This window comes from Geotrypetes seraphini, chromosome 8 (assembly GCF_902459505.1).
Source record: "Geotrypetes seraphini chromosome 8, aGeoSer1.1, whole genome shotgun sequence".
Classification (NCBI taxonomy): domain Eukaryota; kingdom Metazoa; phylum Chordata; class Amphibia; order Gymnophiona; family Dermophiidae; genus Geotrypetes; species Geotrypetes seraphini.
In genome coordinates, this window is record NC_047091.1 from 186,141,571 (window position 1) to 186,163,383 (window position 21,813).

Genomic DNA, 21,813 nt, shown 5'->3' on the forward strand with positions numbered 1-21,813 from the left:
CACATACGCTGACGATATCCTTGTCCTTCTTGAAACAGACCAGAACCTCACCAACCTCCACGATAACATAACATCCTGCATAATGAGACTCCACTCCTGGTCCCTCTCGGTACAGATGAAACTAAATGAATCAAAAACAAAATTACTCTGGCTCGGCCCAAAGTTAGAACACCTGCCCACCCTCTTCGCACTGCCCTCAGGCACTGCCTTACACCTTGAGTTCTCAAGCAAGGTCCTTGGCATTATTATCGATTCCTCTCTCTCTCTCAACAACCACCTCAACTCCTTGACAAAATCATGCTTTTTCAGCCTCCACATGCTAAGGAAAGCAAGACCCTTCTTCCGCCAAAAACATTTCGCTGTCCTTGTCCAATCCATCATCCTCTCCAAACTTGACTATTGTAATGCCATTTACCTATGCTTAACAAAAAAAAGCCTCCAAAGACTCCAGCTTATTCAGAACACGGCAGCCAAGCTGATTTTTGTAAAACGCAAATCTGACCACGTCTCCCCACTCCTGGCCAATCTTCATTGGCTCCCAGTGATTTCCAGAGTCCAATTCAAATGCTCTTGCCTGGCTTTTAAGATTATTCACGGCATCCTTCTTTCCCTAATCCCACTTTCCTTCAACTCCTCGTGCCCTGACTCCACCAGGACCGCCCATAAATTAAAACTATCCTTCCCCTCCCTACATGGTATTCTCCACGAAGGTAAACTGGGAAAATCACTTCTTTTCAAAATCACAGGTCTCTGGAATGACCTTACTATCCCGCTGCGGAACCTGAGCTCCCTCTATTTATTCCGCAAGCAACTAAAAACCTGGCTCTTCTCTAACATGTAATTTCTTTTCCCTTACTTTTCCACTCGATTTATAAACTTATGTAAACCTTTTCCTACCCTTTCTCATTTTTAAGTTCTTGTAAACCGTGCCGAGCTCTACTTCCGTGGAGATGAAGCGGTATATAAACTTAAGGTTTAGTTTAGTTAGTAAATCATAAAATTTACCCCCTCCCCTCCCTACCATAACCTATGCAATCACATTTATCCTATACAATTTTCTTTTTTTTAATTGATCTAGTAAAATTCTAAAATCCCTCCCTCCCCCACAATTTACATTGTACTTATAATGGAAAAATGGTATCTATTCATTACAATAATTTGTCAATGGCCCCCAAATCTCTTTAAATTTTTTATAATTCCCTTTTTGTATGGCTATTATTCTTTCCATTTTATAAATGTGCAGATGGTCCACTAATCTTGAGAATGGACTTAGTTGTGCTAGTAAGGGCCTTCCAAAGTTTAAATAAAACCTTGCTCTGATCATTGGAACTATTTATTTTATTTCCATAATATGTTTTCCGAGCTCTGTTTAGTTCCTGATTATATACTCTGTGATTTTTCTTCTCCAAATTAATTTATCAGCCTCTACCTTACTTTTTTCCCCATTTACATTCTGGTCTTCTACAATCTCGTTTAAGGTCACGGTGGAAATGTGGAATACCAGGCAGCTTTACGGGTGTAGGAAACTGTCTTAGAGGTTAAAGGTGCCATGAAGTCTATATTCAGCATCCAAGCTATACAATTTTTTAATTACTATTTTCCCATCCTTTCCCATAGAAAGGAAGGCAGTAGAAGTAGAGGATGTGAATTGAGGTTGCATGGCAGCTGACTCAGAAAAAATGTCAGGAAGTACTTTTTCACGGAGAGGGTGATAGATACATGGAATTCCCTCCGGCAGGAATTGGTGGAGATGATAACAGCAATGGCATTTAAAAATGTGTGGGACATACACAAAGGAATCCTGTACGGAAGGAATGGAGCCAAACAAGCTAAGCCAAGTCTGTGCCCTGGCTGAACAGATTTTGATGGGCTGCAGTGGAGCTTTGATGCCAACTTCAGTAGCTGGAGAACAAGGCTAGTGCCGGGCAGACTTTTAAGGCACAAACAAATCCAAATCAAGTCTGCATATCTAGTATCACAGCATACCTTATACAGTAGACTCTCAGTTAACCAGTAAACATGGGGATTGATAGATGCCGGATAAATGTAGTTTCTGGTTGCTTGAGAATAGGCCTAATACTATACCCCATACTATGCTACACCATAAACTGTTCCAGACAAACTACTGGACATGTGGTAGGCAAAGCGTGGGCATGCCAAGTTTACACTTAAATTTCCATCCAAAATTGATTTTATTTTCTGGTTGCTTGAGAGTTCCGGTTAACAGAGAGTCTCCTGTACTATGAGTAGACTGGATGGACTGTACAGGTGTTTATCTGCCGTCATCTTAAGTTGGATTCAAAATAGTGCAAATCTATCTAAATTTACAGGGAACATGTTATCAGAGCAAAAGCATCCCTTAGACCCCTAGAGAGAGGTCAGAGCAATGGGACAACACCACTTAAGCATTTTAAGGTACAAGGGGCGTACTGCAGATCTCTCCTTCACACAGACAAGGGGGGGAGTGGCTGCGGCAGACAAAGAATTTAATGTTTAGTCTTGCATTATTATTGTCTGCTCAAAGGTTTTAGTTTCAGAGAAGCCAGTGACAGTTATCCTGAATAAATGTCACCTAGGGATTTGTGCTGCCGGAGACATTTTTATTACTTCTTCAAGTGAAAAACAGCGACAAGGCACTAAACAGGTAGGATTAATAGAAAAGGAAACAGCATTTAGAGTAAAGCTGCATGTAATTTGTGTCTCTGACTGCTAAATTGCCCACAAATCTGTGCTGATGATCCCAGATGGGGGTGTGGGGAGCAACGAAGCGCCTCCGGGCTCACCTAAGGCTCTCTCTAGTCTGCTTAGAGAAGAGTTCCAACTAGCATTAGTAACTGAAATTATAGCTGGGCTGGAGTTAGCTAAGTAAATGACAGGGAAGAGTCTGAACTCTAATGCCAACACACATATCTAAATAAAGAGGGCAAAATGTACTATTTAAAAGTATGAGGTCCGATTCTTACAGAATTCCTAAGAGAGGAGGGAAAACAAGGTGGGGTGAGGAGGAAGGGAGAGTGTAAGGCTGAACATGTGTCTACAATTCCTAATACTTGAATCCATCCAGTTACAGAGAGATACTTTTAAAACCAATAGGAGGAAATATTTTTCACTCAGAGAATAGTAAAGCTATGGAACACATTGCCAGAGGATGTGGTAAGAGCGGATAACGTAGCTGCTTTTAAACAGGTTTGGACAAGTTCCTGGAGGAAAAGTCCTTAGTCTGCTATTAAGAAAGAAATGGAGGAAGAAACTGCATGCCCTGGATCGGTAGCATGGAACGTTCTATTTGGGTCATGGCCAGGTACTTGTGATCTGTATTGGCCACCATGAAGATGGGATACTGGACCCAAGCCCAGTAGCCCATTCTCAAGGTGGCCAATGCAGGTCACTAGTATCTGGCCAAAACCCAAGGAGTAGCAATATTCCATGCTACCGATCCAGGGCTAGGAGTGGCTTCCCTCATGTCTTTCTCAATAACAGACTATGGACTTTTCCTCCAGGAACTTGTCCAAACCTTCCTTAAAACCAGCTACGCTATTCGCTCTTACCACATCCCCTGGCAACGCGTGCCAGAGTATTTCCCTGTAATTTCGAGTGTCCCCTATTCTTTGTAATTTTTGATGGAGTGAAAAATCGATCCACTTGTATTCGTTAAACTCTGGAATTCATTGCCAGAAAATGTGGTGAAATCAGTTAGCTTAGCAGGGTTTAAAAAGGGTTTGGATAATTTCCTAAGAGAGAGGTCCATAGGCCATAATTGAGATGACTTGGGGAAATCCACTGCTTAGTCCTAGAATAAGCACCATAAAATTGGTTTTACTACTTGGGATTTAGCTAGGCACTTGGGACCTGGGTTGGCCACTGTTGAAACAGGATACTGGGTTTGATGGACCAGTATGGCAATTCCTATGCTCTTATGCTAAGTCAACTGCTGCATGTGTTCACAAAGGTTAGAAAGAGTTGTTCAGACAATTCTGAAATCAAAGATCAATAAGCCAAACCCCCTGTTTGAAGCAGTTCAGGGGAGAAATGTTTCCTCATGTTCAGAAGAGGAGGAAATGCTCATGGAAATAGGATGGACTGGAGCCCAGAGACAGCGAGTGAGACTGAAGAAAGCAGGTGTGAATGAAATCTTGTGTGGAAGTTTATGCAAGCTTAGTAAATGCCTGAAGGTGATCTATAAACTTATAGGAAAGTACTAGGCTTTGATGTCAGACACCGTAAAGTCAAGATCCCTTTAGTGCTGGGGAAGCCCGTTGAAAAGGGGATGGGCTAAGATTAGTTATCATGCAGAGGGAAAGGAACCTTTATGGCAGATTCAGAGCCCTGACAGTCTAAATCACCTGGAAGAAGGAACCGGGGAAGGATACAGACCATCCATATCAAAAGGGAGGTTAAGGTTCCTCATTCCCCTGCCCAGTGTTAAAGATCAGGGAGTCAGGTGGTAAAACTTCCTGAAAGGCCTTAAATTGAAGCACAGCTGTGATTCAAGCCAAAGAAAAGAAAGGAGCCAGAGCAGGATGGTGTCCAGGGGGGAGCCAAGACAAAGTGGCAACTGGACTTTGGGGAATGTAAAAGCTTGTTTGGGAAAAGTTTTGTTTTGGGTTTTGCTTTCAACTTGGAAGAAAAGTTGGTTTAAAATGAACTGTGGATTTGGTACTGAGTAACGCCAAATCAGGGTTGTTTCTTTTCCTTTTTCCTCTGATGCCAGTATTGTGGGTTGCCTCAAGGAGCGCTTGGTCAGCTGGGTCACTGGTGCGCTAGGCAGACCCCCAGCCCTCTCACATACACTGTATATGTACATTTTCTAATACGATACCTTTAGTATGAAACTAACAAACATTTTAGTGCCTAATGGTGGATATTCATGGTTAACAGGTATATTGCACAACAAAATCACTGTAGTAAAGTGTGTTTATTCAATGTCAAACCAGCTACGTTTAGGCCACAAAGATAGACGGCGTGTCGCCGGTTAGTACTGCCATGGCCAAAGTCAGGCACTGGATTAAATGCCAGTGGCAGGCAGTCCAAATATCGGGCCTCATCCTCAGGGCAAAACCCAGAACTCAAAAAAGCATGTGCATGTCGCTGCTATGATTATGATTTCTGCGGAAGTGATGAGGATTTGTTCTACTGCTTACAAGTTTGTAACGTGTGTTTGTTCAAGCCCTTTCTGATCTTAGCAATTGCAGCAGCTCCTGACTCTTTCCCCTCATCCAATCTTCTTTATAGGTAGTCGGAGCTTTGAACGCAAATGCAACCTGGAATTTACTTCTCTGGTCACTCTGCACCCCCTGATGGCCAAATTAAGCAATAGCAAGCATCACAGGCAGAGCTCAGTAGGATTGCAGGTGCAGGGAGTCAAGTTTTGGCTTCGACTGTGCCAAATATCTGCTTAGAACTATTTTAATTTGTCTAAAACGTTACAAGACCAGAACATGTTCCAGTTGTTAAAATGTATTCCAATAATCGCCAATTAAAATCTACTCAGATTTTAAAAAGTTAAAACAGTTTTTCAGGAGAAGATCTTGGACATTGGGATTTATGATGTGGACTTGGTACTGCAGAAAGAATTTAGACATCAAGAAACACAAGTTTTAGAACATGGTAACAGAAACCAGCAGGGCCGGTCTACAAACCCCTCGACCGAGAGATCTCCTCTGCTCGTCCCAAGCTTTCTTCAATTCTGATACTGTAAAGAAATATTTTCTTCAACTACTCCTGAGTCTGCCCTCTCTCACCTTTCTGCTGCATTTATACACTGGAGGGTTTAATGCCTCTGTCATTCTTTATTTACTGACTTTTTAAATGTCACTTCTCCTGCCTTCTCTCTAGTACAACTCCACATACGAGCTCTTGAAATGCTGAGAGGAACAATTAACTTTGCCAGCAAGAGAACAAGGAATAGGAATGGACCAGGACAAGAAAGTTTACTGCTCTAACATGCTGTCAGTACACCTTGAATATCTCAGTAACAGTGTCATGTAATTGAGAAGAAGCCAAAAAGCCTCAATTCTAGAACTTATCAGCGTTCTTTGCCTCCAGTATATGGTTGCAAGCTGCTCCGATTCAGCAGAATTCTCGCATATAGAAACATGACGGCAGATAAAGGCCAAATGGCCCATCCAGTCTGCCCATCTGCAGTAACCATTATCTCTTCCTCTCTCCGAGAGATCCCGCGTGCCTATCTCAGGCCCTCTTGAATTCAGACACAGTTTCTGTTTCCACCACCTCTTCCGGGAAACTGTTCCATGCATCTACCACCTTTTCCGTAAAAAAGTATTTCCTTAGATTACTCCTGAGCCTATCACCTCTTAACTTCATCCTATGCCCTCTCATTGCAGAGTTTCCTTTCAAATTGAAGAGACTTGACTCATGCGCATTTACATTATGTAGGTATTTAAACATCTCTATCATATCTCCCCTCTCCCACCTTTCCTCCAAAGTATACAGATTGAGATCTTCAAGTCTGTTCCCTTACGCCTTATGATGAAGGCCACATACCATTTTAGTAGCCTTCCTCTGGACCGACTCCATCTTTTTTATATCTTTTTGAAGGTGCGGCATCCAAAATTGTTCTAAATGAGGTCTCACCAGAGTCTTACACAGGAGCATCAATACCTCCTTTTTCCTTCTGGCCACACCTCTCCCTATGCAACCTAGCATCCTTCTAGCTTTCACCGTCACCTTTTCAACCTGTTTGGCCACCTTAAGATCATCACATACAATCACACCCCAGTCCCGCTGTTCCGTCGTGCACATAAGCTCTTCATTCCTTAATCTGTACCATTTCCTCGGGTTTTTGCAGCCCAAATGCATGACCTTGCATTTCTTAGCATTCAATTTTAACTGCCAAATTTCAGACCATTCTTCAAGCTTCGCCAGGTCTTTCTTCATGTTATTCACACCATCCGGGGTGTCTACTCTATTGCCGATTTTGGTATCATCCACAAAGAGGCAAATCTTACCCGACAACCCTTCAGCAATATCATTTATAAAAATGTTAAAAAGAACAGAACCTTGAGGCACACAACTGGTAACATCCCTTTCCTCAGAGCGATTTCCATTGACCACTGCCCTCTGTCATCTTCCACTCAACCAGTTCCTGACCCAGCCCAAGGGCTTTGCTAAAATCTAAATACATCACATCTAGCGCTCTCCCTCTATCCAATTCTCTGGTCACCCAGTCAAAGAAATTGGATTCCAGAAACTGCACTATTCTTTATTTTAAAAGCATTTCTATGGATTTACTTACTTCAGAAGACAGGCTTACTGACCTACAGTTCCCTACATATACTTTTGTGGAGAGGGACTACATCCGCACTTCTCCAATCCTCCGGTACCACTCCTGACTCTAGAAAAGCCGTTGAAAATATCAGCCAGCGAAACTGCAAGACCTTCCCTCAGTTCTCTTGGATGTCCACCATCCGGCCCCATCGTTTTATGCACTCCTTCAGTTTCACAAACTCCCTACAAACACAATCCTCTGAAAACAGATGCTTTTGTTTTCTGCGGTCAGCAATTCAGCAATGAGCTTCTACATATTCCTCTCCTTCACCAGAATGCCACTTTGCACTTCCTGCTATCACTAATATATCTAAAAAAAAAAATGTCTTGTTCTCCCCGTTTTTCCATGTTTGCTTATTAATGGCCAAGCCAGGGCAAAATCCCAGAAAGAAGCAAGAGTCCACGCTCCCAATAATGGCTTATGGACTTTACCTGCAGAAATGTGTCCTTTTATAAAGCCAGCTATGCTAACATTCTCCAGAGCTTAATTGTGTGTTGAGTGGAAAAGTACTTCCTCCTATCTTCTGTAATGTATATTGTGCATATGTATTGGCTGATCTACACCATATGTTTTGTTTTGATAAAACTTAATAGAACATTTTTGAACTGTAAAAGTATTATTATATAACTTCTTTGTGCTTTTTAAAGAGAGTAAACAATCATTTCGCATTTACCCATTCTGCTCCCCCCCCCCCCCGCCTTCTGTTTTCCCAGCTGAAGAGCCCTAATCTCTTAAGCCTTTCCTTGTACGAGAAGAGTTTCTTCCCCTAAATCATTTTGGTCGTCCTTATCTGCACCTTTTCTAATTCCATCTTATTTGAGATGTGTTGACCAAAATTGCACAGAATACTCAAGGTTGCACCATGGAGTGATGCAGAGATATTATGGTATTTTTTTTTCTCTTTTTTTCCTAATAATTGTTTTGTTTTGGCCTCCGCCACACACAAATTTCAACACATGGTCCGTAACACCACTTGGACCTTTTTCTGGGTTAATGACTACTAACAATTTTGAATAGTTTTGTGTTGACATGCTAAAGAGCACCGATCCCAGGACAGATTCCTGTGGCCATTTAACCTTACCTCGTCACCTATTGGAACAAGAATCTCTGTATAGGTTAGTTAAGATAAAGACATTGGACATATGGCAAAATGTATCTTATCCTGTAACCCGCTGGGGAAAACGTTTCCTATCTCTTAACCAGTTCCTAATCCAATGCCGCTTTGTAGCGATCGCAGGTTTCTCCTTCTCTAAACACACGACATCATCCACACGCAGAGTAACCTGGTGAGGTCAGATGTCCCTTAGCTGAATCCATGCCATATTCCCCTTTTCTTTTTTTTTGCTAAATGTAACGATGTATTCCCCTTCCCTCTTCCTATTGGCTTCATGTTGGTTATATACTGTCTGTGAACCCCCTTTAATTTTTTACAAAAAAAGGCTTTATTTTTAGATATGTTTAATTGATGGTATATCAAGAAACTAATACACTTGAAATTAACTTTGTTCTTTATAAGAGTTTCTACCATGAACGTTTACCCAAAACATACCCAGCCTGTATATACTCAAATATAAACTGAGGTAACCTTTTCCCCCTCCCCCCCCCAAAAAAAGGGGAAAAAGGTCGACTCAAATATAAACCAAACTCCTGTCAGTCTGACAAGGTTACTGTGGAAGTGAGTAATCTAGTGGTTAGGGCTGCTGTCTCAGCACGCTGAGGTTCTGAGTTTAATCCCTTTGTGACTCTGGCCAAGTCACTTAATCTCTACCACAGTTAAGAGTACCCGCTTTAGGTGAATCTCTTCATGAAAAGCAACCGTTGTGGGAATTCATGTCATCCATTTTGAGTAGTGAGACTGCGCGGGGCAAGAGCATAGGAGCCCTGGCTCACTACTGGACCAATAAGAGAAACTATATACTCATATATGCACTGTCTTATTCAATGCTCATGCATTATAGGGATTTTCAGACGTCCACCTCAGTATTATAACTTGTGGTGGTAGAGATCCTCATTACTCCCAACCTGGCGTTTTCTCTTTTTAACTTTTTTTTTCAACCTGTACTTAACTTAAGAAATATATAAATATTTCATAATATTTTCCAGCAACATTAGTTAATATGGAGCAGAACTTAGCTTACAATTTGTAGTTCTGATCCCCTTATCCACTACTGGACCGGCAGGGCTTAAGGTAGGTCTGAGAGGAGAAAGACTTGAATATAAACCAAGACCCCCCATGTTTGAGCCATATATTTTACCCCAAAATCTAGGTTTATATTCGAGAATATATGGTACTTGACTATAAAGTCATCTGAATATAAACTGAGATAACATTGTTCCCCTAAAGAGAGGAGAGGGGAACACCAGGACAGGACGCCTTGGGGAAGGGAGGAAACAGCAGGAATGCCACAGGGACAGAAATAAAGTACTTGTCATCGGGTACGAACTTGAATGTAAACCAAGATCCTCATTTTTGTGGCCCAAAATTCTCAGTTTATATTTGAGTATATATGGTAAGCGCATGTCGATGGATGCATGTCTATAAAACCATGCAATTTTTAAAAAGGCCTTTTCTGCATGTAAAACAGCTCTCAAAAGTGTTGTAGGTATGTGCAGCAACTTTCCCAGCACAATGCAATTAAAGCACCTACAACAAATTTGTGAGTCCATATTAATGAAATAATACTATAACTTCCTTATGCTTCTCACACTCAGTAACTTACCCTTCTTGTCCTTCTTGTTGCTGTTGTGATATATTCTGTCCAACCTCAGCATCTGCTCCTGAGGCTGGGGTGCTCCCTTGCAGTCTATCCCCTGAGTTGCCAGATGTGACAGAGTTCTGACCTGGACCCATGCTCCCACTGAACCCTGTGGTTGAGCTGTTGCACATCTGGTTCAGGATGGGTGTGGAGGATGAAGATGATGGTGGTACGGAGGTTCCAGAGCTGTTGCTGGTTGCAAGGTTGGTACTTCCACTGTTGGGTGTGGAATTAAAGGCATTGCTGTTTGGTGGTGCCCCAGGACCCAGAAGGCATCCTGAACTGGAAGGTATGAGACCACTGCTTCCCACTAAGGTCTGTCCCTGGCTTGGTGGTGCTGGAGTCTGGTATTTTGGTGGAACCAATAAGCTGTTGTCAAGTTGCAGAGTGGCCAAGTAAGGTGCTGTATATGAAAACAAATGATAGCACATGAGATGTTTCATTTACAAAAATGTTCATAGGCCTCCAGAAGCAAATATGTAATAATTTCAATTCTGAGGCATCCTTGGGAAGCTTTTTTGTGCCACAGATGTTGAATCAGTGAAGATAAAAAGGCCTCTTTATTGAGGAAATGACATACAAAGTTTGACTATGCCCCTGATAAACTCCATAGGATTTGGAAAACCAAATGAAAATTGTAAAATGCAGTGCTGGAGTTCCTGAATAACCATGAAGCACATGGACACATCTGTGCTCAGTTTAGAGCTTTACATTGTACAAAATTGTTTGTATTCAATTGCTTCAGACCCATTGGGGGGGAAAAAAAAGTGCCCAAAAATTGGGAGATCTGGTGAACACTGATGGAATAAGAAGTGCCACAGTATATAACCTGACTTTACAGTGGCAGCATGCGGTCTTTGAAAATGATTGGAAAAAGAGCTGCTGTGATGGATGATGTACAGAAGAACGCCAATTATCCGGACTAACCTCAGCAGAGAGCAATCCAGACAATCAAAAATCCGGATAATCGGACATTAAATAACTGTTTAAAAAATATCATCACCCCCTCCCCGAACAGACACCACACCAATCCCCTCCCAGACCCAGTGGAAATATTCCAGGCCTACCTTATTTCCCTGGTGGTCTAGCGACTTGGGAATCGCTCCTGCCCCGGCACACCGCTAGACCACCAGGGAAACAAGGTTGGCCTGGGGTCCTTCCTCTGGGTCCAGGAGGGGGATTGATGGTGTCTGTTCTAGGAAGGAGGGGGAACGCTCTCTTCTCGTAGGGGGCGTGCTGACAGTGGGGGAAGGTCTCCCAGTTTGGCTGGGCTGATGGCAGAGGCGGCAGAAACAGAGAAGAAACACTAGTGGGAGGGAGGGCAATAGGAATGGTACTTTGGGGGAACTCAAAAATAAACTGAGACCCCCAAAGCAATTTGTATAATTGGACATCCGGATAATCAGTGTTCGGATAATCGGCATTCTACTGTACTTTAGAAAAAGCAGTCAATAACATTTTTTCAAGGTTGTAATCTTCATTTTTAGCCTGACATCTCCCTTATGACCCAAAAGACCAGGAGTTGATTTCTATACTTGAGACCTAGATAAACCTATTTCTTTATGAAGCTTCTAATTGAGTATTATGGAAGGATTATATTTTTTCTAACCTATCACATCTAAAAACACCGGTTCAGAGTCAAGAACCACTGGCTGCCAATCATAATAATATATCAGTAACGTCTCAACCCTCTAATAAATCTGCTCTCCTTTCATAATTTTTGACTGGTTAGAGCTATTTATTTGGATTATTTTTCCATTCTTGGTAATATAAATATGGTTGACTATTTTATTTTTTTGACTCAATTATGTTGCATTACTTGTTTGACTTGCTAAAATATAACCCAAAGAAACTGGAAAAGAAAAGGGGCAACTCTCTCCTCCCTCAGATTGGCAGCTTCTGAGATCTTAAAAGCATGTCTTTAAAAGCATTTACAAATGAAATTTGTACTTTTCCACAAGCAACCCTTTCCTGAAATATCACATAACTGTATTCTCTGCAATAATCTACATACCTAGGTGATGGCGGCAAACTTGAGCATAGAGCTTTAGTCGGGAATGATTGTCGGTGTCCTCATTATTCCACGGCTGGTTAAACCACTCATTCACTGGTTCCTCACTCAGTTTCTGTGCAATGGTCTTGCCAATGCGCATGATTCCATCCCGAAGCACTTTGCAGATGGGCTTGTGCTGGCCAAGCCTGCACATCTGGCACGAGAATGATGAACAGTCAGTTACAACAGATACACTGCACATAGTCAGAGAAGCATGCATTATCAACCAGACTCCCCTTCCCTAACCATAAAGACACTGAAAAAAGGAACAGGTAGGAAGGGATGAATATGTGTGCATGAGGTGGGGATTGTGAGGGGTAGTAGAAATAATGGCAGTCTATGGTACCACATTCCCTTCCCTTGCATGTTCACTGACTTATAGTCAAACTATAAAGGGCAATATTGCACCAACTGCACCTCCCTCCCAGTTCCCCCTACTTGACCCTGCAACATTCTACCATACATACCGGATGGGATGCATTACCATATACAAAGTATTAACGTATTGAGAGACTGGGCATTATTCTAGCAAATAGCATCAGATGTCAACCGAGAACAAAGATGAGCAAAGTCTGATAAATTGAACCTTGTTAGATGCAGCATAATACATCTTAGGAAAGTGCCACCCAATACAAATTATTCTCTCTGTTTTCACACCACAGGTGAGCCCATTTCACTCTGCTGAGGCTGCTTTTACATATGCCCTATATGGAGGTTTTCAAAATCAAACAACATACATGACCATAAAATTCAGAATGGAGATGAATTTACCAGTAATACTGGCTTAGCCCTTTCACAGCAATTTCCATCAAGAGGGTAATTTTTAGCAACATTTGCCAAGGAGTAAAAAGAGATTAGGTTCTTACCTTACTAATAGCTTTTCTAGTAGATAGGTGTGTCATTCTGAACAATAGGGTATTCTCCCCATGCACGCAAGACATGCAGAAGGAATCCTCTCTAGATTTTCAACTCCTCCTCTTTCTATCGAGGGCTCTGCTGTCCCCTTGAGTTTGTACCAAAGCAGACGATAGCCTTATATAGGGACAGATAAAAAGGAAGGGTATGGCGAGACTCCCTAATATTCCATGCTATTCTGCTCTGAAAGTATAACAAACATTTTAAACATTGCAATGTAACAATCCAAACTTTGAACTAACCATACCAACTAGAAACATTTGTGGAATTCAAACATTCCCCAATGTGCTATAGCAATATATTATTCTTCATAACCTTGTAGGCTGACTAACATCAAAATCTCAGCTATGACTTGTCTGATTGAGACAGTAGGCAGGCGGAGAAATAACTGACAGGCGGGTCTCCAGAATGACACACCTATCTATTAGAAAAGATATTAGCAAGGTAAGAGCGTAATCTCTTTTTCTAGTGCAATAGGCGTGCTATTCTGGACCGAAGGGATGTACAAATCAGTCCTTAACACAGTATCCTCCCATGCTGCCACATTCATTCTATAGAACTTGGAAAAATTGCCCAAGCTTCTGTCCACAAAGAAACCACACTTCTTGTTGAATGCCCTTCCAAGGAGACTAGCGATTGCTTGCCATAGGAAATATATGATGATAAGATGGCCATGCGAATCCATCTTGAAATGGTAGCCATGGAAGCCAGTCTACCACGTCTAGCCTGACTGGTGAGCACAAACAGATGGTCAGACAGTCAGAACTCTTTAGTAATCTCTAGATACCGTAAGAGGACTCTCCTCATACTCAGCTTTCTCAGAGTCTGATCCTGTTCCTTTGATCCTGTGGTCTGGAACGCTGGTAATCTTACTTCCTAACCTACATGAAATGCCGAAATGACCTTTAGCAAAAAGGACAGAACCATGTGTAGGGAAACTCCCACCTTCGTGATCTTGAGGAATGGCTACCTGCATGACAGCGCCTGCAGCTCCAAGACTCTTCTCGCTGACATAATGGTCACAAGGAAAATGGTCTTGACAGTGAGGTCCATCATGGATGCCTCTTAAATAGGCTCGCACGAAGCCTGACTGAGGTCGTGCAGAAACACGTTTAGGTTGCACAATGGAAATGGTGAGCCTTAGAGTCCCTTTTAGGATGAAAAACCAGGGGAGCTTTGCGTTCTCTGGCTCTGAAACAAGAGAGGCCTGCCACTTGGACCCGGACCTGCTTGGAGGAAAGCCAGCATTACCAAGATGGAGCACTAAACAGGTCCACCTGTTCTGTTGTGCACCAGTGCTGAAAGTCTCCCATGCCTTTGCGCAAATGGAGACCATTGTAGGCTTCTTGGCTCTGAGGAGAGTAGTAATGATTACCTCTGAGTATCCTTCGCGCTTTAATACAGTGTTCTCAAGAACTATGCTGTAAGGCCAAAGCAATCCGGATCATCTATGACCACTGGTCCCTAAGAAATAAGATCAGGCTGAACCTGCAGTCTCTCTGAAGACGTACTAGATCCACATACCACAGACTGCACGGCCAATCTGGACCCACAAAGACCACTCTGCCTGGGTGGTTTGCTATTCTGTGGAGTATTTGTCCTAACATGGGCCATAGATCTAATTTATTGAAAATTTTTCTATTACCTTCATTATTGTTTTATATTATTTTCTTTTAAATGTTTATTAACCGGCTCGAGTCCTTGCTGGAATGATCTGGTATATAAAATGGAAATTAGATTAGATTAGAGGAAACACATACAAGAGCTTGTTCTTTGGCCAAGGCTTGACTAGGATGTTGGGCAGCCCCAGCGAAGAACGATGGATTGGAATGCTGCTGCAGACATCATCCATTCTTCTGGGTCTAAGGTGTACTTGATGAGGTAATCAGCCTGGACATTGCCCATTCCTGCTACATGTACAGTGAAAATCACTTGTATGTGTATCTCTGCCCAAAGGAACAATAAGTGGGCCTCCAAATTCAGCTGTACACTCTATATGCCCCATTGGTGACTGACACCGTAACATTGTCCGAGAAGACTCAGACGGCCTGTACTTCTCCAGCTTCCGAAATGCCATCCAAATGGCCCAAAGCTCCAGTCTGTTGATGGAGTACTTCCTCTGGGAGGCCAACCACTTCCCCTGGACTGGGTGACCTCCTCAGCCGAACAGGCTGGCATTCATTGTGAAAATTACCCACAAAGCTATTATGAGGGGCATATCCTGTAATAATAACTGTGGATGAAGCTCACACTGTTGTGGGAATCCAGAGTCCAAGGGAGTGTCATTTGGAGGGAGTTCAATTGTGAGGACCACCGAGACAGCAGTGAGCTCTGGAGAGGATGCATGTGAGCCTTCACCCAAGGAACCACATCTATAATTATGGTTGCCTTGGAGTCTAGCACTTGGAGGTAGTGCCATGCCATGATGGCTTTGGCCATCATATCCGAAATCTGAGTGTAAAACTTCTGTCTGCGTGCCTCTGGAAGATAGACATTGAGTTTGATTTAACTAAAAGCAAAAAAAACCAAAAACCCCTAAACAAAACAGAAAACAGGATTTTTGAGGTGGGGGACCCTATAGAAGTGGCGAAAACCTTTAAAAACAGGATTTTCAGACTCCTTCTCCAATTTGTCCATAGGCTGTTATAGCCTTACTCACTGTGCAATGTACTTTGAGGGTGCTGCAGCCTGCCTCACCCTAAGCCAGTGGTCTCAAACACACGGCCCGGGGGCCACATGCGGTCTGTCAGGTACTATTTTGAGGCCCTCGGTATGTTTATCATAATCACAAAAGTAAAATAAAACAATTTCTTGATCATATGTCTCTTTAGTTATAAATTACAATATTATTATTAAGATTTAGCCAAAAGGAAAGATTTATAAACTAAGAACATAAGCAGTGCCTCCGCCGGATCAGACCACGGGTCCATCCTGCCCAGTAGTCCGCTCCCGCGGCGGCCCAACAGGTCACGACCTGTCTGAATCACCAGAAGGGGCCCCTTGCCACCTTGGTTTCTCATTTGAAGTCCTATTATCCCATCGAAGTCCTAACCCCCCGGTCTTGCACATGCACGACCTGGTTGGCTTTCTATACTTATTACCTGGTTAGCCTTCTATACTTGTATTACATCCCAGCACCTCTCTCAGTAACTAGAAAGAGTTTTACCTCATGCAAAATTGTCATTTCTTTAATAAGACATTAACTATTTTTTCTGAGGCCCTCCAAGTACCTACAAATCCAAAATGTGGCCCTGCACTGGGTTTGAGTTGGAGGCCACTGCCCTAAGCAGTAGCTGGATCTGGGAGAAGAATCCCTGCCTCAATGAGCCAGTCCTCAAATACTGAGATGTTAGGGCTGCCAGTTAGACTGAGGTTGGAGTGATCCTCAACCCCTCTGAAACTGCGCACTCGAAGGGGGGGAGGTGAAATTGCAGCCAGCACCCTGAAGAGCCCTGCTGAGCTAGATGCCTAAAAAGCGTGCACTCAAGCCCCTGTGATTCAGTAGGCAAACTAAGCTAAGCTAATAGGGATATGGACTCAGCTGCACAAAAATTTCCACAGGCTGGTCAAACAAATCCCCAAGGGATTAACCTGCTGGCTGCAGACCCAAGTCTGCTTCTTCTCCACATAGGCAGAGTTTTCCCCTGCACTGGGGAGCTCTAGTGCATGGATAGCCATAAAAGATGCAAAAAAATACCGCAGATCAGAAAGACACTTTCCGGCTTGGGTACAGAAGGAAAAACTGAAGGGGGCAGCAGAGCCCTCGGTAGTGGATTCCTTCTGTATGGCTCATGAGCATGGGGAGAATATCCTACTGTCCAGAATGACACACCTATTCCACTAGAAGAAGCAGTATGTCATAAACCTGCACACATGGCATGTATATGCAGTTATATGTTTATTTAAAATCTTTTTGACAAAACCTATTTTTCCGACAGGCTGGAAAAACTGGATGCTTGCAGGACTAAGTGTAGAACCCTCAATGGAGACTATGTTGAGAAATATATGGCAAGGTTTCAGAACGCATTAATATGAAGAAAAAAGAGTGGGGCGCACTTCCTGCAAGAAGAAGCCAGAAGGGAGGCAAAGAACAAACAGGAAAGGGGATTGTGTAAGAGTTGGCCAGAGAATGAGTGCTAGAAAACTGAGCTAGTACAAGATTACTTCAGCTAGTTGGAGAGAGTTTGCATGGCTAGCAGAACACCTTTTGGGTTGGAGAGGCCAAAAAAACTACTGTTATTATTACAGCACTGTACACTAAACAATCTACTCGACAGAGCTAGTCAAGACAGACAAACAGAATAAATGTGGTGGGAATGATTAAAAGAAACCTGGGTACTAAAACACCATCTCTATCCCCATGCCAAAGCTCTCTAGTTGCCGATACTGTATTGGGGAAAACATGGCTAGATCCGAGGCACAGTCCATTCTGCCACCTTTCTGCTGTTTGGCAGCAGAACTTTACTAGAGCTAGTTTTTTCCAAATAAATAATGCTGACCCCTGGCACTAGAACATAATTACTGTACAAAATTGCTACTATTATGAGGTTCAAAACTGTAATAATAATAATAATAACTTTATTCTTGTATACCGCATTACCATGGAAGTTCTATGCGGTTTATAGATGAAGAGACTGTACATTTACAGCGAAGTTACATTTTGGCGATGTTACATTTACGGTGAAGTTATTTTACAGCTAGGTTACATTTGCAGAGAAGTTACATTTGCTGTAAGTTACATAGAGCGGTGTTACATACAGCAGAGTTACCTATGGCGTAGATACATACTGCGGAGTTCGATAAGGCAGAGCAGAGGCATTTACATTAAATTACATTAGGGATTTCTATTCCGCCATTACCTTGCGGTTCAAGGCGGCTTACAAAAGATTTATAAACAGGGTTACAATGGGAGAACAATAGATTTGCTAGAGTGGTAGAGAGTAGATCTATTGACATTTCTTTGGTAGTTAAGAACAGGGAGGCTTAACAGAAGATTTATAAACTACAATTGCCTTGCTATGATAGTAAATGGTAGATCCTTTGTCTATTTTAGTGTTGTTGAGAGTACGTGAGGTTAGGACTGTTTTAGGAATTTCTTGAAAAGTATAGTTTTTAGTTCTTTTCTGAATGTCTTGTAGTCTGGGGTGGACATCAGAAGGTTGGAGATCTGGTTGTCCAGTCTTGCTGCTTGAGTGGCTAGGAGACCGCTGTGTAGTTTTGATCGTTTTACTTCTTTGATTGGGGGGGGGGGGGGAATGAATGGGGAGTGTGTTTTTCTGTGTCTGGTTGTGGATACTGGGATGAGGCGGTTGTTCAGGTAGGACGGGCTGTCTCCGTTAAGAGTTTTAAATAACATGCAGTAGAATTTGAATTGTATTCTTTCTTGGATTGGTAGCCAATGTGAGTTGATGTAGGCTTCAGTGATATGGTCATGTTTTCTCAATGAGTAGATGAGTCTTAAAGCTGTATTTTGGATTGTTTGTAGTTGTTTGGTCATAAAGGTTGGGCATGGGAGGTAGAGGATGTTGCAATAGTCCAGTAGTCCTAGGATTAGGGATTGTACTATAAGCTGGAATTGTGTTCTTTCAAAGAATTTCCGAATTTGTCTGAGATTTCTCATGATAGCGAAGGATTTCTGTATTGAAACATAGAAACATAGAAATAGACGGCAGATAAGGGCCCACGGCCCATCTAGTCTGCCCACCTTAATGTCCCTCCCCTACCTTTGCCCTGTGAATAGATCCCATGTGCCGATTCCATTTGGCCTTAAAATCAGGCACGCTGCTGGCCTCAATCACCTGTAGTGGAAGACTATTCCAGCGATCAACCACTCTTTCAGTGAAAAAGAATTTCCTGGTGTCACCTCGTAGTTTCCCGCCCCTGATTTTCAACGGATGTCCTCTTGTTGTCGTGGGACCCTTGAAAAAGAAGATATCTTCCTCCGCCTCGATGCGGCCCGTAAGATACTTGAACGTCTCGATCATGTCCCCCCTCTCTCTGCGCTCCTCGAGCGAGTATAGCTGTAATTTGTCAAGCCGTTTTTCGTATGGTAGATCCTTGAGTCCCGAGACCATCCGGGTGGCCATTCTTTGCACCGACTCCAGTCTCAGCACATCCTTGCGATAATGCGGCCTCCAGAATTGCACACAGTATTCCAGGTGGGGCCTCACTATGGATCTATACAATGGCATAATGACTTCCGCCTTACGACTGACGAAACCCCTTCGTATGCAGCCCATGATTTGTCTTGCCTTGGACGAAGCCTGCTCCACTTGATTGGCAGACTTCATGTCCTCACTGACGATTACCCCCAATTTGTTTATTTGCAGTTGCATGGTACAGCATCTATCTATAGTTATTCCTAGTAGTTTTATGGTAGTTTGGATGGGGTAGTTGATTGAATTGAGTTCTAGGTTGGCTATGGTTTGGATTTTGTCATTTTCGAAGAGAATGAATTTGGTTTTGTCTGGGTTGAGTTTAAGTTTGTGATCTTTCATCCAGGTCGTAATGGAGTCTAGTGTTCGTTGTAGTGTTTTAGTCATGGAGGACGTTGATTGATCATAGGGTAAGAGAATGATAATGTCATCCGCGTAACTGTAGGTGGTTATGCCTAGATTGTCTAGATGTGTTCCGAGAGAGGCAGTGTATAGGTTGAAGAGGGTAGGGGATAGTGGGGAGTAACGAAGACAGGGTAATTAGTTGGATAGAGTGATCCATTTTTGTAAGGTAAAGTCAGAAGAAAATAGCTCCAATTTATAGAATGAATTTTGTATAATAGAAATCATTAAAGCACAAAGACCACGTCATTCTTATGGGGATGGGGTAAATGCGCTAACATTTATTTGCATATACATGGGCAGGGTGCACATACTTATGCCAGCTCTATGGTTGACAGAAATACTGATGCCTATGTGCATATGGACAGTATATCTACAATCGTATTCTATGAAAGAAAGTAGGCTCCTCCTTTTCTTTTTTTTTCTTTTTTTAATATCTTTATTCCTTTTTACATTATACAAACAAGTGTACAATAAATCAAGTCATACTATACATTCTTCACTTGAAACTTTATAATCATCTTATACCATAAATTACCTCCCCTCCCTCCCTTTCCAAATATTTTTGTAACTACTCATCCTAATGTCATAAAACCCACCCATCCACCCTCCCATCCTATACATACTAAATGGGGATAAATTCATTTATTTATTATAGTAATCAATTAATGGTCCCCACACATCTTTAAATTTCTTATAATATCCTCTCTTAATCGCCAATGTTTTTTCCATTTCATACACATGACACACCGAACTCCACCAGAAACAGTAATTCAACCCCCTGTAGTCTTTCCAATTGTATGTTATTTGTTGGATGGCAACTCCTGTTAAAATCATTAACAGCTTATTATTATTCGAGGAGATTTGACTTTTGGCCCTCATAGACATCCCAAACAAAACTGTGTCATATGATAGGGCCACATGATTCTCTAACATACAATTTATTTGTCCCCAGATCAATTTCCAAAAATTATTAATAAGAGGACAATAAAATAATAAATGATCTAGGGTTCCAGCCTCAAGATGACAATGCCAACATCTATTAGACTTAGAGCAATCCAATTTTTGTAAACGAACAGGGGTCCAGAGTGCTCTATGCAACAGGAAAAACCATGTTTGCCTCATAGACGCAGACAATGTACATCTTATCCTCCAAGACCAAATACGTGGCCATTGAGATGCATTAATTTTATGCTTAATCTCAATGCTCCAAATATCTCTAAGTACAGTCCTTGGTTTTTTATTTAAATAGCCAGATAATGTTTTATACCACTGCGCGGCCTGGTGACCCAGAAAATCCGTCTGGAAGCATAAGAATTCTAGAGTAAAATGATTATTTAAAGACTTCCATTCAGGGAACCCTGCCTGAATGGCCTGCTTCAATTGCAACCATTTATAACTTTGTTTTTTATCAAGAACAAAATTTATGTTGCAATTGTGAAAACTCCAGCAGCTTACCATCATTAATAACATCATTTAAAGTACGTATTCCTGCCTCAATCCAATCCTTCCAGACAATCATAAAACCGCCTATTCGTATCTTGGAGTTCATGTTTTGACAAGTAGATTTTTGAATAGTAATAGGAGTTAAATTGTTAACATATTTTAATGTTGTTCATGTGTCCATTAATATCCTATTGGTTTTCCTTATTCTAGGCATTTTAATGCTAAGCAGATGACGAAGCCTGATAGGAGACATGAGTTGCCACTCCAACCATAACCAATCTGGAAGCTTCTCCATGAGTTCTGGGAGGACCCAATACATACCTTGGCGCAAGATATAGGATTGATGAAACCTATAAAAATTTGGAAAATTTACCCCTCCCTCCTCAATTGGTTTTTGTAAAGTCACTAGAGCAATTCTTACAGCTTTACCCAGCCAAATAAATTTACTAAGAATATTGTTTAATTTTTTATAAAAAGACCCCTGGAAAAAAACTGGTATCATTCCCATTTGATAGCAAACCACAGGCAATATCATCATTTTGACAGTTTGAACTCTTCCCCACCAAGATAATTGTAAAGGATTCCATTGCTCACATAACTCTGTTACTTTTTGCAATAAGCTTTTTTCATTCATTATAATTGTCTCATCAAGTGTGTTTTTTATCCATATACCTAAGTATTTTATTCCTTCTTCTTTCCATATAAAAGGGAATGAATCAAATAATCCTTTTGTGCAATGCACATTTACATTACATTACATTAGTGATTTCTATTCCGCCATTACCTTGCGGTTCAAGG

At 41.9% G+C, this 21,813-nt stretch overlaps 1 protein-coding gene across 1 annotated transcript in view; it reads right to left on the reverse strand.

Annotated features, from left to right (window-relative positions):
- Positions 1-21,813, reverse strand: part of MED13L (mediator complex subunit 13L) — an 802,147-nt gene that overhangs the window by 41,745 nt on the left and 738,589 nt on the right. Inside the window, exons 20-21 of the mRNA XM_033955209.1 lie at positions 12,059-12,251; positions 10,009-10,447 (exon numbers count right to left, since the gene is read on the reverse strand). Of these exons, the coding sequence (XP_033811100.1) occupies positions 10,009-10,447; positions 12,059-12,251 (632 nt within the window). The remainder of the gene's footprint in view (positions 1-10,008; positions 10,448-12,058; positions 12,252-21,813) is intronic.